We start from the raw sequence: 17,470 nt of genomic DNA, 5'->3' as shown, positions 1-17,470 counted from the left end.
ACTAAGAACTTTAAAATATACATGATAATACGTGATAACAAACTTGATCAATTAGAAATAAAATATATCAGACTTGACAGTTGACATTTGCATCAGTAGTAGTCAGTGTGATTATGGTATACTGCTTCTACCTTCAGTTATGCAACAAAAGTAATGTGTCTTTTTATCGGTATCATAAACTGTAATTTTGGTTGCACACATAGAATATATACATTGGATATAAAAAGTCTACACACCCCTGTTCAAATGTCAGGTTTCTGTGATGTAAAAAAATTAAACAAAGATAAATCATTTCAGAACTTTTCCCACCTTTAGGCTACTTTCACACTAGCGTTCTGGTGTCTGCTTGTGAGCTCCGTTTGAAGGGGCTCACAAGCGGCCCCGAACGGATCCGTCCAACCCTAATGCATTCTGAGTGGACGCGGATCCGCTCAGAATGCATCAGTCTGGCAGCGTTCAGCCTCCGCTCCGCTCAGCAGGCGGACACCCGAACGCTGCTTGCAGCGTTCGGGTGTCCGCCTGGCCGTGCGGATCCGTCCAGACTTACAATGTAAGTCAATGGGGACGGATCCGTTTGAATATGACACACTATGGCTCAATCTTCAAACGGATCCGTCCCCCATTGACTTTCAATGTAAAGTCTGGACAGATCTGTCTGAGGCTACTTTCACACTTTCCATCTGAGGCTACTTTCACAAAATTTTTAACAATATAATGCAGACGGATCCGTTCTGAACGGAGCCACCGTCTGCATTATATGAGCGGATCCGTCTCAGACGGATCCGCTCTGAACGCAAGTGTGAAAGTAGCCTTAATGTGACCTATAAACTGTACCACTCAATTGAAAAACAAACTGAAATCTTTTAGGTAGAGGGAAGAGAGAATATAAAAATAAAATAATATGGTTGCATAAGTGTGCACACCCTTAAACTAATACTTTGTTGAAGCACCTTTTGATTTTATTACAGCACTCAGTCTTTTTGGGTATGAGTCTATCAGCATGGCACATTTTGACTTGGCAAGATTTGCCCACTCTTCTTTTGCAAAAAACACTCCAAATCTGTTAGATTGCGAGGGCATCTCCTGTACACAGCCCTCTTCAGATCACCCCACAGTTTTTTAATTGGATTCTGGTCTGGGCTCTGGCTGGGCCATTCCAAAACGTTAATCTTCTTTTGGTGAAGCCATGACTAGCACATCCGCAATACCCAGTCCCCATAGCTATGTGTGCTTTTATTGTGTAAAAAAAAACTATTTGATACATATGTAAATTACCCTGAGATGAGTCCTGTCCCTGACTCATCTCATGTACAGGACTCATCTCAGGTTAATTTGCATATGTATCAAATCAGTTTTTTTACACAATAAAAGCACACAGAGCTATGGGGACTGGGTTTTGCGGATGTGCTAGCGGCCATCTAGCAACCCATGTCCTCAGCTCTATACCCAAAATCCAGATGACAGGTTCCCTTTAACTAAGGCCCCAGTACCAGCTGAAGAAAAACAGCCCTAAAGCATGATGCTGCCACCACCATGCTTCACTGTGGGTATGGTGATCTTTTGGTGATGTGCAGTGTTGTTTTTGCGCCAAACATATCTTTTAGAATTATGGCCAAAAAGTTCAACCTTGGTTTCATCAGACCATTACACCTTTTCCCACATGTTTTTGAAAAAACTTCAGATGTGTTTTTGCAAAATGTAGCCTGGCTTGGGTGTTTTTCTTCGTAAGAAAAGGCTTTTGTCTTGCCACTCTATCCCATAGCCCAGACATATGAAGAATACGGGAGATTGTTGTCACATGTACCACACAGCCAGTACTTACCAGATATTCCTGCAGCTCCTTTAATGTTGCTGTAGGCCTCTTGGTAGCCTCCTAGACCAGTTTTCTTCTCGTCTTTTCATCAATTTTGGAGGGACGTCTGGTTCTTGGTAATGTCACTGTTGTGCCATATTTTCTTCACTTGATGATGACTGTCTTCACTGTGTTCCATGGTATATCTAATGCCTTGGAACTTCTTTTAGAGCCTGATACCTTTTAACAATGAGATCTCTATGATGCTTTGGAAGCTCTCTGTGGACCATGGCTTCTGCTGTGAGATGTGACTAAGAAAATTTCAGGAAAGACCAACTAGAGCAGCTGAACTTTATTTGGGGTTAATCAGAGGCACTTTAAATGATGGCAGGTGTATGCTGACTCCTATTTAACATAATTTTGAATGTGATTGCTTCATTCTGAACACAGCTACATCCCCAGTTATAAGAGGGTGTGCACACTTATGCAACCACATTATTTTATTTTATTTGTTTTTTGTTTTCTTCCCTCGACCTAAAAGATTTCAGTTTGTTTTTCAATTGAGTGGTACAGTTTATAGGTCACATTAAAGGTGGAAAAAGTTCTGAAATTATTTATCTAATTTTTTTACAGCACAGAAATCTAACATTTTAACAGGGGTATGTAGACATTTTATATCCACTGTAAAAACTGAAAGGTTATTTAAAGGGGTTATCCAAGTTTAGACAGACCTGAGTTCGATGGCTAATAATCCTGGGCCCGTTCTTCCTTTTCCTTGCTGCACTGAGATAAACATCTGTTGACAGGGGACACACATGACTACTGCGCTACTGGTCACGTGAGACACAAGGTGAGCAGGTCACCGCTGCAGCCTTAGATTAGCTGCTGCGGCCATGGGTTCCCAGCATCAATGGAAGTTGATTTTTTAAGCACAGCATGGAGAGGAAGAGTTGGCCCAGGAGTGTTTGACATCGAACCCAGAGTTGTGAACCAGGTAAGTACTGTGGGTTGGCCATTCTGGGAGGTCTGTCTGATTCCTAGATAACTCTTTTAAGAAATAACAAAAAGGAAACAATAAACAGAAATGAATCTGGATTATAGATTGTTGAACCTTAGCATGCCCTTAGAGGTTGGATATCATTATTGTGTCAGAACTAGTGTTGAGCAAACTTGTGTTTTCAAGTTTGGCATACAAGGTTCCAGTTATCTAAGAATTCAGTTGCCACGGACCATAATTCTCTCATAACCCGAACTGGAACTTTGTACACTGAACTTAAAAACACAAATTCCCTCATCCCTAGTCAGAACCCAATGAAAAAATCATGTTCTGTATCAAACACACTGCTACAGTATAATAGCATTGCAGAAACATTGCCTTTTTATGGATTTAAGTGGCCATATCAGGTTGATTGTCCATATTTTCTTAAAAGTACAGTAGCAAAACTTCAGCTCTTTGCTTCTCATCAGAGGTAGAAAGGGTTTCATATATGGTCAAGTCCAAGAAGTTCCTTGATGCATGAACCCAAATTCACAGCAGTTATGCACCAACGCATATTGGTAAACCAAGGTGTGAACCACCCTGTGTAATTAAATAGATAGCTGTCGTAGTGTTTATGCCATTTTCATTCTTCTAGAAGGTTATAGTGAGGTGACTTTGCATCCACTCTATTAGAAGACAAAATGGATATTTGAGTCTAAAGCATGGTCTAGAGATGATTTACGACATCATAGTTTTTAAACTGAATATATTAAACAGTTCCATTTATTTGATGTAGCTCACTTCTTGCTTAAATTGTACTACCCTTCTTTAGAGCTATGGGTTTTCAAAATACTACAAGATACACTTGTCATTCTGATAAAGGTGTATGTAGCAAATCATTAGAGAAAATATATAATATATTCTTGACTGTATGCAATTGTATGAGACTAAATAAAGGAGGAATTCATCATGAGCGTAATATTTAGGCCCCTTGCAGACGAGCGTATTCAGATTAGGTCCGGATGCATTGCGTCTGCGATCAGGGAAAATCGTGCGAGTAGGTACGCAATCGCAGTCAGTTTTGACTGCGATTGCATTTCGATGTTCAGTTTTTATTGCGCTAGTGCAATGCGTTTTGTACGCGCGTGATAAAAAACGGACAGTTCGGGTTTGGGATCGGTGTTCTGTATATTTTATTATTTTCCATTATAACATGGTTATAATAGAAAATAATAGCATTCTTTAATTCAGAATGCTAAGTAAAAGGTCTATCGTGGGGTTAAAAAAAAAAATAATATGTAACTCACCTCATCCACTTGTTCGCGCAGCCGGACTCGTCTTCTTTCTTCTTCTTCTAAGGTTCTATCTTCATTTAGCAGGATCTGCGCTGACGTCACCGCACTCACCACGTTGTGAGCGTGATGACGTTACCGAAGGTCCTTTTCCAGCCAGGTCTTGCAAGAAGAAGAAGAAAGAAGTAGAGCCCGGCAAAGCGATCAGGTGGATGAGGTGAGTTAATTTTTTATTTATTTTTTATTCCCACAATGGATGTTTTACTTAGCATTCTGAATAAAAGAATGCTATTATTTTTCATTATAACCATGTTATAATGGAAAATAATAAAGTAAATGGGGTCCCGGGTAACTCATCCCTAGTCTCCTTAGCAACCATGCGTGAAAATCGCATGGCATCCGCACTTGCTTGCAGATGCTTGCGATTTTTACGCATCCCCATTTATTTCTATGGGGCCTGCGTTGCGTGAAAAACGCACAATATAGAACATGCTGCAATTTTTCACGCTACGCACAAGTGATGCGTGAAAATCACCGCCCATCTGACCAGCCCCACTGAAGTGAATTGGTCCGGATTCAGTGCGGGTGCAATGCGTTCACCTCACGCATTGCACCTGCACGGAATTCTCGCCTGTGTGAAAGGGGCCTTAAGGTTCTTTTTGCTTGGTAAACCTACTACTTTTGTCTAGAAATGCTACTCCAGTTTTTCTATGCTACACAGTACTGGATTGGGTTTGTGACTTTTTGGTGGCTTTTTTTTTTTAAGTCTCAATGATAAATGTAGAGTAAGGCCTCATGCACACGACCGTTGTTATGGCTCGCAGTTTTTGCGGCTCGGATGCGGACCCATTCACTTCAATGGGGCCACAAAAGATGCGGACAGCACTCAGTTCCTCCGTTCCGTGGCCCCGCAAAAAAAATATAATAAGAATAGGCATTTCTACAATGGGCCACCTGTTCCGTTCCGCAAATTGCGAAAGGCACACGGCGGCTTCCGTGTTTACGGACTGCAAAAAACGGAACGGTCGTGTGCATGAGGCCTATTACTAACTAATATAGCTAACCATGCCCACTTTCCCACCCACTTTTCAAAACTGGAGCGAGTGGTGTAAAAATGCAAAAAGTCGCAAACTTTTTGTGCGATAAAATCAAAATGGTCAGAAAGCCCTATTTTGCAACTTTTTGAAGCAATAATTTGTGTGCATGGTGTGATAAACAAAGAGGGAGATCTATCAAACTGGTATAAAGTAGAACTGGCTTAGTGTCTCATAGCAACTAATCAGATTCCATCTTTTATTTTCCAAAGGAGCTATGAAAAATGAAAGGTGGAATCTGATTGATTGCCATGGGCAATTAAGCCAGTTCTACCTTACACTAGTTTGATAAATCTCCCCCAAAGTGTCCAGCGTATACACTGAAAATTATAGTGTATAGTATAGTGTATCATATGCTCAACCTGCGGCCCTCCAACTGTTGCAAAACTACAGCTCCCAGCATGCCTGAGCAGCCTACAGCTATCAGTCTACAGGAGGGCATTGTGGGAGTTGCAGTTTTATAACAGCTGGAGGGCCGAAGGTTGGGCATGCCTGGTGTAGAGGATACAAGTATATTAATTTGGACTAGAGATGAGCAAACTAGTCAAGATTCGTTTCAGGTTTGGTTCGGACCTAAATCGGTTTGGGGCAAACCAAAGTTGCTCTAATTACCCTAAAAGTTGCTATATAACCCCCTATAACAGTGATGGCTAACCTTGGCACTCCAGCTGTGGTGAAACTACGACTCCCAGCATGCTCCATTTATTTCTACAGAGTTCTGAGAGCAGCCAAGCAAGGGGGGCATCTTGGGAGTTGTAGTTTTACCACAGCTGGAGTGCCAAGGTTAGCCATCACTGCCCTATAACCTCCTAGGATTCAGAATTTTTAGGAAAACTTGTTATCTCTTTTCATTTTATTTTATTTTTTTCCCTTCACCCTCCCCAATATCTGGAACACAATGAGAGCAATAGTACTGTAAATAAAGTCTGAGTGACACTGACATAGATAGCTATGGGTACACACATGTTTCACGGCATTAACATACATCATGTTTAAAAATCATCAAATTTGCCCAGCAAGAGGCTCCATCATGTTCCCTGATGCTGAGAGCACATGAGGTAGAATTGGCCTTCAGCCACATTAATCTCCACAAAGCAGCTGGCCCTGATGAAGTTTCTGGAAAAGTCCTAAAAACTGTTCTAAACAGCTAAAAACAGTGTTTACCAGTATACTTAACAGCTCACTAGAGCAGGCCATTGTCCCCACTTGCCTGAAGTCCTCCACAATTGTCCCAATTCCAAAACAGGCTGGGGTGAAGACCTTAAGTGATTATCGCCTGGTGGCTCTCACTCCTATTGCTATGAAGAGTTTTGAACAACTTGTCCTCAGGCACATGAAGAGCAAGATCTGCACCTCCATGGACCAATACCAGTTTGCTTACAGAGCACATAGGTCGGCTGAGGATGCTGTCTCACTTACCCTTCACACTGCGCTGTCACACCTGGAGCAGAGAGACAGATACTGGATTTTCTTACAAAAAGACCACAAACCGTACGCATGGGCAAGCACTTTTCTTCATCCTTAACACTTAACACTGGGGTACCGCAAGGCTGTGTGTTGAGCCCTCTCCTTTACTCCCTCTTCACAAATGTCTGTAAACCTATTCACAATACCAATACCATTATAAAGTTTGCAGATGACACGACTGTGATAGGCCTAATCTCCAACAATGATGAAACAGCCTATAGGAAAGAGGTTGAGAACCTAGAGAGATGGAGTAAGAACAACAACCTCCTATTCAATACCAAGAAAACAAAGGAGCTAATTCTGGATTTTAGGAAGAAGAAACAAAATATACACCATCCCATTAGCATTAATGGTGGAAACGTGGAGATAGTTCAAAGTTTCAGATTCTTGGGAGTTCATATTAGTCAGGACCTATCATAGATAAACAGGTGCACCATAGAATCTGTTATCACATACTGCATCACAGTGTGGTACTCCGGCTGCTCTTCTGAGGACAAGAAGACCCTCAAGCGCATCATCAGAATGGCTGGCAGAATTACTGGTACTAAGTTACTATCACTGGATGACATCTTCACTGCTCGCTGCAGCAACAGGGCAAAAATTATCTGCGGGGATCCAACTCAGCCCGGCCACAGCCTTTTCACTCCCCTACCCTCTGGTAAGCGTCTTAGAGCCCTACATGCCCGCACCACTAGACTGAAGAACAGATTTTACCCCAAAGCAATCAGTCTCCTAAATGCTCAGAGACTATTGCCCCTTCCAAGGATAGAAACTACCACAGACTGAAAGTGACTGCTGCATTCATGACCCCATAAGCACTTCCTACTTTGCACTTGCTATATATATGCTGTGAACTGTGAATAGTAATTCCTTCTAATGCAATGTTTAGTTTTTTTCTAGTGTAATGCTTTAGTTTAAATGTCAGTTCTTGTTCCCCTGTCCATGGCATCTAGGATTGCTCCAAACAACATTTCATTGTATTATACATTGTATTACATTGTATTGTACAGTGACAATAAAGGCATCTTATCTTATCTATCTTAAAACACACAGCTTCGGCACGTGTCATGCTTTTTTATATTTCAAAGCTTCCAAAAGTCACCCCTTATCTTAGGCAGATGATGTATAAACACACATGGTGTTATGGGATAAAAAAATGAAACATTAAAAAAGTGGCTTGAGGTACAAAACATCCAAAAATTATGCCTTAACAGGATTGGAATGCCTGTTTATACGACTCGTGTTAATTTTCATAAGAAAAAGCGGCTCATTGTGAACAAGCCTACACACGCTGGCGGGAGGCGTCTGCTCGCTGTAAGCTGTGGCAAGCTGCCTACACAATGTTTCCTTGGAATAAGGTAATTTGTCCTCCCTTTCTGTGAGAGGGAAAATAAATCATCCATTTTGCCTTGATAGCGGGGGGATAAAAGTGCCCTCCACAGATCCTCCATACGTGCCCTCCACAGATCCCCCATAAGTGCTTGGCTTCTAGTATTTTATCAGTGGAGGGGAGGAGGTGGGGACACTGGCGGCGGGGCCGGTGCAGTGCCCGATGCTGTGCACACACCGGGGGCAGCTACTACCTTCTGAAAGTTCTGGGAGTTCTGCTGCAGTCATTTTGCTCCATGGACTGTCATGGCCCAGCTCCTCCACGTGCTGCTTCTGCTGCTGCTGAGCAGGGCCGGTGCAAGGATATTTGCACACACAAGCGAAGCTACATTTTGGCACCCCCCCCCCACAACTCGGTGGGGTGATGTAAAAAAGAGGGAGTGATGTGACCTGGAGGGGGATGAGAAATGTGACATGGAGGGGGATGAGAAATGTGACATGGAGGGGGATGAGAAATGTGACATGGAGGGGGATGAGAAATGTGACATGGAGGGGGGTGAGAAATGTGACATGGAGGGGGGAGAAATGTGACATGGAGGGGGGAGAAATGTAACATGGAGGGGGAGAAATGTGACATGGAGGGGAGAAATGTGACATGGAGGGGGAGAAATGTGACACAAAGGGGGTGATGTAAAAAGCAGGGGGTGATGTGACATGGAGGGGGAGAAATGTCATATTTCTCCCCCTCCATGTCACATCACCCCCCTATGTCACATTTCTCCCCCTCCATGTCACATTTCTCCCCCCAAGTCACATTTCTCCCCCTCCATATCACATTTCTCCCCCCATGTCACATTTCCCCCTCTATTAATGTTGTGTAAAAATAAACATTATGCTCCTCACCTGGCCATGGTCATTTGCAGCAGCTCCCCTTCTCCTCTGTGTGTTCCTGGTATCTTCTCTCTGTGCTCCCGACAAGACTTTGAGGACCTTTCCCACTCAGCCAATCAGTGGCTGCAGCTGTGTCATGTGTCAGACCAGTGATTGGCTCAGCAGGAAATCACTGCCCTGACACGTGACACAGCTGCGGCCACTGATTGGCAGAGTGGGAAAGGTCCTCAAACAACTTGTTAGGACTCGGGAGCCCAGAGAGAAGATATGAGGACCACTACACAGAAGAGAACAGCCGCACGAGGCCGGCGGCATGCGAGTGATTAATGAAAAAAAAAAAAATTTCCGCCCCCCCTTTTCAGCGCCCTAAGGCAGCCGCTTGGTCTGCCTTATTATAGCACCAGGCCTGCTGCTGAGATCCAGAGCATGAGGCAGCAGCTGTCAGGGCAGCGGGCCGGGCACATGGGCCATGCTGCACTGTGGGGGGTCCACGAGCCGGCATCTCTCCCTGAGCTCCCTCTGTCATGCGCCTCCTGCCCCACCTGCCTGCTTTATTCATAAAGTAGGAGGAGCAGGCAGACGGGGCAGGAGGCACATGAAGGAGATTTTTCTGACACTGACTGCTGGGCCCTGGCATTTTGGCAGCATCTTGAGCTGGGCCACAAATAATTGCTGCGCGGCCGCCCACCCACGCAGCTTAGTTAGAGGAAACACTGACTGCAGGGGCCAGGGGGTCCACAGGCGGCCGGGCCCTGTCGCAACTGTGACCCCTGTATGTACGTCACTGTATAAACGCATGGCTATCCAGTAATCATCAGACTGCTTAATGTCACCGAACTACCTATTACTGCATAAGCAAGTGAGTTGGAGCTGCATATCATGCTGATGCTGCAAGTCCAGGAGGGCATACCTCACCATGTGAGAATAGCTAAAAAGAGGAACAGTCTCCTGGACATTGCCAGCACCTTGCACAATCCAGTGCATTTTTTAAAAGGCTAAATAGGGAGCATGTGTTATTTCCCCCAGATTCAGGGTGGCCAGGATGTGCCCATTGTTGCTAACCTTTATAGTGATGAGCGGCAGGGACACAAATATTTCACACTCCCGCAAGTGTGAAAGTAGCCTAATATATAGCACTATATTGAATATAGTGCTATATATTTGCATTTTAGAATAGTCGTCATTTTTTTCCATCTGAAGTGAACACTGAACACTGTTCACTTCAGATGGAAAAAAATGACGAATATTCTAATATGCAAATATATAGCACTATATGCAATATAGTGCTATATATTAGGCTACTTTCACACTTGCGGGAGTGTGAAATATTTGCAAAATATCACAAATTCGAAAATGACGAATATTCTAATATGCAAATATATAGCACTATATTCAATAGAATGCTATATATTGGTTTTTTAGAATATTTATCATTGACGAATATTCTAAAAAACGAATATATAGCACTATATTCAATATAGTGCTATATATTCGTATTTTAGAATAGTCGAAATTTTTTTCCATCGGAATTGAACACTGAACACTGTTCATTTCAGATGGAAAAAAATGATGAATATTCAAAAAAAGGCATATATAGCACTATATGCAATATAGTGCTATATATTCATTTTTTATCATATTCATCATTGAAGAATATTCTAAAAAAACAAATATATAGCACTATATTCAATATAGTGCTATATATTTGTTTTTTAGCATATTCGTCATTTTTTTCCATCTGAAGTCATGATTCCTCCCTGCTTAAGTTGCTTGTGAGCCAATGACTCATTGGCCCACAAGCATGAAGCAAGGAGGAATCATGTGTTCAGATGAAAAAAAAAAAAGACAAATATTCGATATAACGAATATAGCACTATATTCAAAATATTAGCGAATTCTTGAAGTAGCGACATTCGAGATAAAAATTTGCTTTTTGAATATTCGTGCTCAACACTACAGACCACCTTGCCCAGGCCGATCAGCTTCAACACAGCGTGACAATGCTTAACTTGACACTTCTGATAGGAAGGAGAGGTAGTGCAAGCCATGATGTTCCCTGCCGCTGTAGGGGATGGGACTGTGTCCATGGAGGAGGAAGATGAGTGCCTGCTGTGGGAGCCAGCCCCATGATATGGTGGGAAGGGGATAAAAAGAACCTGGCCATGTTGCTGGGGTACTGCCTCTCCACTGCCGCAAAATAACATTGACCCAGTGGGCTGTAAAATACATGTACTGTCCCAGCCAGTAACCTGCTCCATATTCCACTGTGGAGTGCAGCTTGCCACACAACGAGAATTGCAAGGAGTGGCCCGCATTCTCCTCCGAGGCAGTACTATTATGGAATATAATGGACACTTGCTTGTCACTTACAAAATGGTGTCTGTCCGAGAGACAACCCCCAGTATGCATTCTATGATTTAAACTATTTGCAGCATCTTATGACGTTGAGCACCTGTGTTACAAAATAAGGAAGCCTACCTCATTTGCCTACATCGTGGTACAGCCAGAGGCATCTGTTCGGATAGTAGAAGGGGAGGAGGCGGTCAGAACCGGTCCAAAGGTGTACTACGTGTCTGACTCAAATAAGAACTCAGGCAGTTCAGGAACACAGGGTGCAAGCACAGGTTACGTACTAGACGGCTTCAGGAGATATTATGGGAAATGTTGATAGTGTCCCGAAGAGATGCTGCGCACCGGAACAGTACGTGGCGGACAAGAGCGGGAAACGCTTTGTAAAGTGTTTACCCAGGTTGGAGAAACATTATGAGATGTGTAAAGGTGGCACTCTTTGTGTTGATACATAAAGAGCATTGTTAAATGAGAAGAAAGGTAAACTTACTGATAAAAAGATAGTAAGTGCAGTGGAGGTGTGGCTTGACTGCAGCAAAGAATTTGAACGGACGGGTGGAGAACAGACATATAATGAAAAGACAGGAAGATATTATTGTATGCCCAGGCAGCCACCTTATAATAATGGTGTCATCAAGAAGAAGGGGGGGTGGACCTGTGCCGTATGTGGGCAACAGAATCCTCCCTCTCGTGTTATGTGCCTCGCATGTGGTTCTTCACACCCACATAGCCACATTCCTGTAGATCCCCGGCACCTCCCCCCCACAGCTCTGCATGAGACACCGTCATATTCCCAGCCGACGCCTACGGCTGGACTGTTAATCCCCGGTAACCCAGATCCCTCTGTCCTGCCTGTAAGCCCACAAGTTTAAACACTCTATCCCATGATAATTCCTGATGGCACATTCAGTCTGCCACAGCAGGTTGTTCAAGTGATGGTCGGGAAGAAGGAGGAGGAGGATGGGGATGAGAACCCAGCAGAACCCCCCATGCATACAACTTTCCCCTCTCCTGCAGATATGAGCACTCCTAAACGGCGGTCAGACTTGACCAAGGTCGAGCAGGGGATATAGTATGAGTTACATGAGATAAAAGAACAGATGAAGAATGTGTCAGGAGAACAGTCAGAATTTTTTGGATATGCAAATGAGACAATTTTATCCAAAGCAATAGCTAGAGGACTACCTAGATATGTGTCATTCACACCAAATCAGCTGTATTCAATTGTCAGTCAGTTGCTGGACCCTGAGACCCACCCCATGCCATTTTACCGTAAATTAGATCAAATATACAGACATATAGGTGTACGTGGTCAGATCTACAAAGTATAGTAGGGAATAAAACTGGAGAATACTCAGCCCTCATTCTGGAGAATCTCAAGAGGCAGTGTGTGCCTGTGTGCCCCACACCATGCGTGTCTCTGTTGATCTAATGATCTGTGAATATAGAGTGAGAGACAGGGGGCCATAGCTGGAAGGGGGGAGTGGCATCATAACATTGGCATGTGTGATAAGCGAGAACACTGTCTGCAAGGCCAAAGAGATAATTAAAAGAAGATTGTCGCATTCACACATGCAGGCAAGCAATACAATTGGACTGTGATGCCTCAGGGAGCACAGAATAACCCCTCATGCTTTAGCAAAGCCATGTCCTCCGTGCTCTAACCATGGCAGGCAGACAACCCGGAGATCGAACTCCTACAATACATGGATGACCTCCTCCTTTGTGCTTCAAGCTTTCAGGAATGTCTGGCCAGCTCAATCTCTCTCCTACAGTTCCTGGCCAAATCAGGCTGCAAAGTATCTCAAACCAAACTCCAATTGTGTTTACCCAAGGTAGTCTTTCTTGGCCACTGTATTGCCCAAGGTGGTAAACACTTGGCGGATTCCAGGAAAAAAGTGGTTTCAAACATACAGATACCAGACACTCCACACCAATTGCAGACCTTCTTAGGCCTCATTTCCTACTGCCGATCCTGGATCCCCGATGTCTCAGTGCTGATGCAGCCCCTATATGTCTGTATTCCCCAGAATGCAACCTCTCCATTCCAGTTAACAAGAGAGGCTAATGAGTATTTTGACAAGTTGAAGACAGCAATTGCAACCGCTCCGGCCCTTGGGATTCCTAACTACAGCCTTCCCTTTAGGCTGTATGTCATGGAACGTCAAGGTCACACTACTAGAGTTCTTACCCAAACTCATGGTGGATGCAACAGACCACTGGGCTACTACTCTAAGCGACTTGACCCTGTAGCCAGAGCTGCCCCTTCCTGTGTCAGAGCTGTCCATGCTGCCGCTCTCTTCTGGACATCTGACGTTGTGCTTGGGCACCCCCTCACTATTTTGGCTCCGCATGACATCTCTGCCATCCTCCAGCAGACACAACCCAAACACCTCACTGCTCAACGCCACCTCCAGCTGCAGTGTAGTCTCCTCCTCCAGACTACCAGGAATAGGATCATGATTGCATCACAATGATGGAAGCTGAAGTAGGGACACCACCATCGATCCAAGACACTCCTCTGACAAACCCTCATTGGATTCTCCTTGTGGACAGCTCAAAGTACGCTGATGACAAAGGGAAATTCCATACAAGCATGGCAGTCACTAGTGAGAATAAAGTGCTGTGTGCAAGACAATTGCGCCTAGACCAGTAGGCACAGGAGGCTGAACTCATTGCCCTCACTGAAGCCTGCCTCATGGCAAAAGATTCCACCGCTAATATCTACACGGATTCCAGATATGCCTTTGGAGTGGTTTATGACTTTGGATTAATATGGAAGGCACGGGATTACATAACAGCCGCAGGAACCCCAATCAAAAATGCCTCAGCAGTAGCAACCATAATGGCAGCAGTACTCCTGCCCACTCAAGAGGCAGTGATCAAGGTAAAGGCCCATACACAAACTGACACTCCTGAGGCCAGAGGAAATGCCCTAGCTGATCAAACAGCGAAGATAGCAGCAATGGAAGAGGAAGGAGCCCAGACAGAACAGATCCTGACTGTACAAGAAGATCTGGAGCAAGAAGAAGTCACATGGGATCTACTGAAACAAATGCAGAAACAGGCCACTCCCAGGAAAAAGGAAACCTGGTTGAAAAAGTCAGCCCTCGAAGAAGAATCCGGACTCTGGACACAAGGAAAGAGAGTATGCCTACCCAGAACTCTCTATCCCCTAATATCTGCAATAGCTCATGCGCCCACCCACCAATCCAAAACCATCATGAAAGAGCTAATTGATTAAATATGGGTGAGCCCAGGTATCACCCCCATCCTGGTGAGACATACTCAAGCGTGCCTCATCTGCGCAGAGTGTAATCCAGGTAGAACCGAGCCCACGACCCGGAAATGTCTCCCAAAGGCCTTATATCCCTTTCAAAGGATACAAATCAACCATATCCAGGTGCCAATTAGCCAAGGGTTTCAATATGTGCTGGTAGTGATAGACTTGTTCTCTGGGCGGACAGAAGTCTACCCCGTCCGAAATCAGACAGCAACTACTACTGCTAAAAAAACTGATGCAGGAGCTTGTCTGTAGGTTCGGAGTACCTGAGGTCATTGAGAGTGATCAGGGCCCAGCATTTACTGCCAGATTAACCCAAGAAGTCTGGGAAATGGTAGGGTTGCACCTGGCGTATCACACCCCCTACAGACCCCAAAGGAGCGGCAAAGTTGAAAGATTGAACGGGGTGTTGAAGTAAAAAATATTGAAGATGACCAGGGAGACAGAGCTCAATTGGGTTCAGTGCTTGCCTATAGCACTCTTTTCAGTTAGGCACACAGCAAGGCCTCCACACAAACTGACACCATACGAGATACTATTTGGGACAGGGCCAAGAATGGGACAGTATTTCCCGCAACAGTTGCAAATGCATTATGAATCTGTTGCCAAATATGTGATAGTTCTGAGTAAACAATTGTCTAACATACTGTACATGCACAAGTTTTCTCTTCCATTCCAGATCCTAACTCCCTAGAAGGAAGCCCCACTCTGAGGGTGCTTCTGATATGCTTCTTGACCAAAACCTGGAGAGTGGGTTTTGGTCAAGAAGCATATCAGAAGCACCCTCGAACTACAATACGAGGGACCTTACCAGGTGCTGCTGACCACCCTAACTTCTGTAAAACTTGAGGGGAGAGCTAACTGGATCCATGCATCACACTGTAAAAGAATACGAGTGCCAGCTCCAGATATCAAGGAAACCACTGCTGAATCTGCATAATGTCTTTTGCAACAGTTATCGCTCTCCCAGTTTTTGTCTACACCTACAAAGTCACATATACACAGAATCTTACAAAGACAGGAGGACAAGTGGCCATCACCCAACAAAAAGAGAATAATGGCTACATATTGACCACTTTCTGGTTTAATTCCTCCAGCACTCACGTGGCTACCTTAAAATTTGATTACTGCAGTCTAGTGTGCCCAATGCCATCATGGCAATGTAGCATGTACCAAACGGGCAGCCATAGATCTACATACATCTGTGTCACTGATAACCAGTATGGGGAACAGTGTAACTCGTGGGGACCAGTTGGGTGGAACATGGGTAACCCATGGGGATACATACCTCAGAGTGCCTGAGACAAAAAAGGACAAAATGGGTAAATCCTTGCTTACCCGCATGACACTGTTTAAGAGTGGAAGATTCCACCCAAGTGGACAGACAGGCTCCAACATGCCACTTACCCTCACAATAGAAAACCCCAGCCCCAATGACGCAGGGACATATGTAGTTTATCCAGTCAACGTTCTTGTTGATTCTCACTTTTGAGAGTAGGGATTCAAATCCAGCTGCCACCTGATCTCTGGCATTAAACTCGTTGGGGTCCCCCCTTGGGACTCCTATTGCGCCTATATACACATGTGGGTCAAAGCTCCCCTGCGGGGAGGCCTCCCTTTTTGACCTCCCTAAATAGTTTTTTTGAGTATACCCTCTAACTGTGGGGTTATCTTCTAGTATGAAAAGGGACATTATGGCTTTCGCTAGGGTGCATTCACCGGACCAATTGCCTTCTTACCTAGTTCTTATTTTTCCGTGTCCACAGATATAATTAGATGTCCCCCAAAGATACCCTCTGATTCTGTGTTTCAGTGGACAGGTTGCTGTAGGATGAGCAGTACCCCTCTGTGAAGTTGCACAAGAATCTCTGACTGCCAGGGTTGAAGTAACAGGTGTAGTTACCAGGGTATATGGATATGCCTTCACCTGGTTTGGGGTTTTTTACTACCAGGGGGTATTTTCTCTTCCAGTTTTCACAGGCAGAGTCATTCACGCTAGTGTTGGTATATAGTCTGAAGAAGCAGCTTTCAGTCTCAGGAGGCAGGTGCAAGGGCACTGTACCTAGGTGTGGGCGTTCCCCCCCCCCCCCCCAGCATATGTAACAGTTCATCTTATTGTGTGTGTCAGCATTGTATTTCATCCATTCTAACCACAGGTTTGTGTCAGAAAATCCTGTCTCGGCGGCCATAGTATCTTCAAAGGTGGGGTCTGCTATGGCTGTCATCTGCCTAAGAGAGGTAGTGTAGGGTTTGGACGGACCTGTCTCTATCTTTGTGAGATTATGTAGGTCTTTCAGGTGTAACATGCCCATGTCCTCAACAGTTACCCCCATCCAGGTGCCTATATGGTATATTATAATTAGCAAAGATTTGTAAACTACACCCGTGATGCCTTAAAAGGAATTGCAGAACAGTTAGAGGCTACTTCTGCTGTGGCCTTTCAGAACAGGATGGCCCCAGAAATGATCCTAGCTGAGACTGGGGGAGTTTGTAAAATGATTGGGGAAGCTTGCTGCACCTACATCCCAGATAACACTGGCCCCAAAGGGAAGGTAACTGAAGCAATAAAAAAGCTTACTAACCTCTCAGAGGAATTAAAATGTAACTCAGGGATAACAGACCCATGGGATGAGTATTTTGGATGGTTCAAAAATTGGAAATCCTTCCTCACCCAGATAGGTATGATGATAGTCTTGATGCTAGTAATAATGTCAGTAGTGTTATGTTGCATTGTACCCTGTGTCCGAAAAAAATGTGACTTCAACTACTGAATAGCCCATCATGCTGCTATATGGTGAAGAAGAATTGTAAACCAAAGAATTCAACACAAGTTCCCCCACCAATTACGATGTCGTACCAAGATAGGGAAAGATGAATCCCAGGGTACTATCATAAGTCTGATTAACCGGGAGTCTACCCAAATGGATTGCGAATGGTATTCCCAGGGGTTCACTAGGCAGGGAAAGTTCTACAATCAAGAATCCAAGGCGAGAC

The 17,470-nt window shown here is 44.3% G+C and overlaps 1 protein-coding gene across 1 annotated transcript in view; it reads right to left on the bottom strand.

The window, feature by feature from the left end:
* Positions 1 to 2,420: 2,420 nt before the first annotated feature.
* Positions 2,421 to 17,470, bottom strand: part of LOC122933313 (Fc receptor-like protein 5) — a 114,281-nt gene continuing 99,231 nt past the window's right edge. Inside the window, exon 9 of the mRNA XM_044288244.1 lies at positions 2,421 to 3,457. Within this exon, the coding sequence (XP_044144179.1) occupies positions 3,431 to 3,457 (27 nt within the window). The 3' untranslated portion in view covers positions 2,421 to 3,430. The remainder of the gene's footprint in view (positions 3,458 to 17,470) is intronic.

The sequence above is a fragment of the Bufo gargarizans genome, chromosome 1 (genome assembly GCF_014858855.1).
Source record: "Bufo gargarizans isolate SCDJY-AF-19 chromosome 1, ASM1485885v1, whole genome shotgun sequence".
Lineage (NCBI taxonomy): Eukaryota > Metazoa > Chordata > Amphibia > Anura > Bufonidae > Bufo > Bufo gargarizans.
This window is presented reverse-complemented; position numbering and strand designations above follow the sequence as displayed.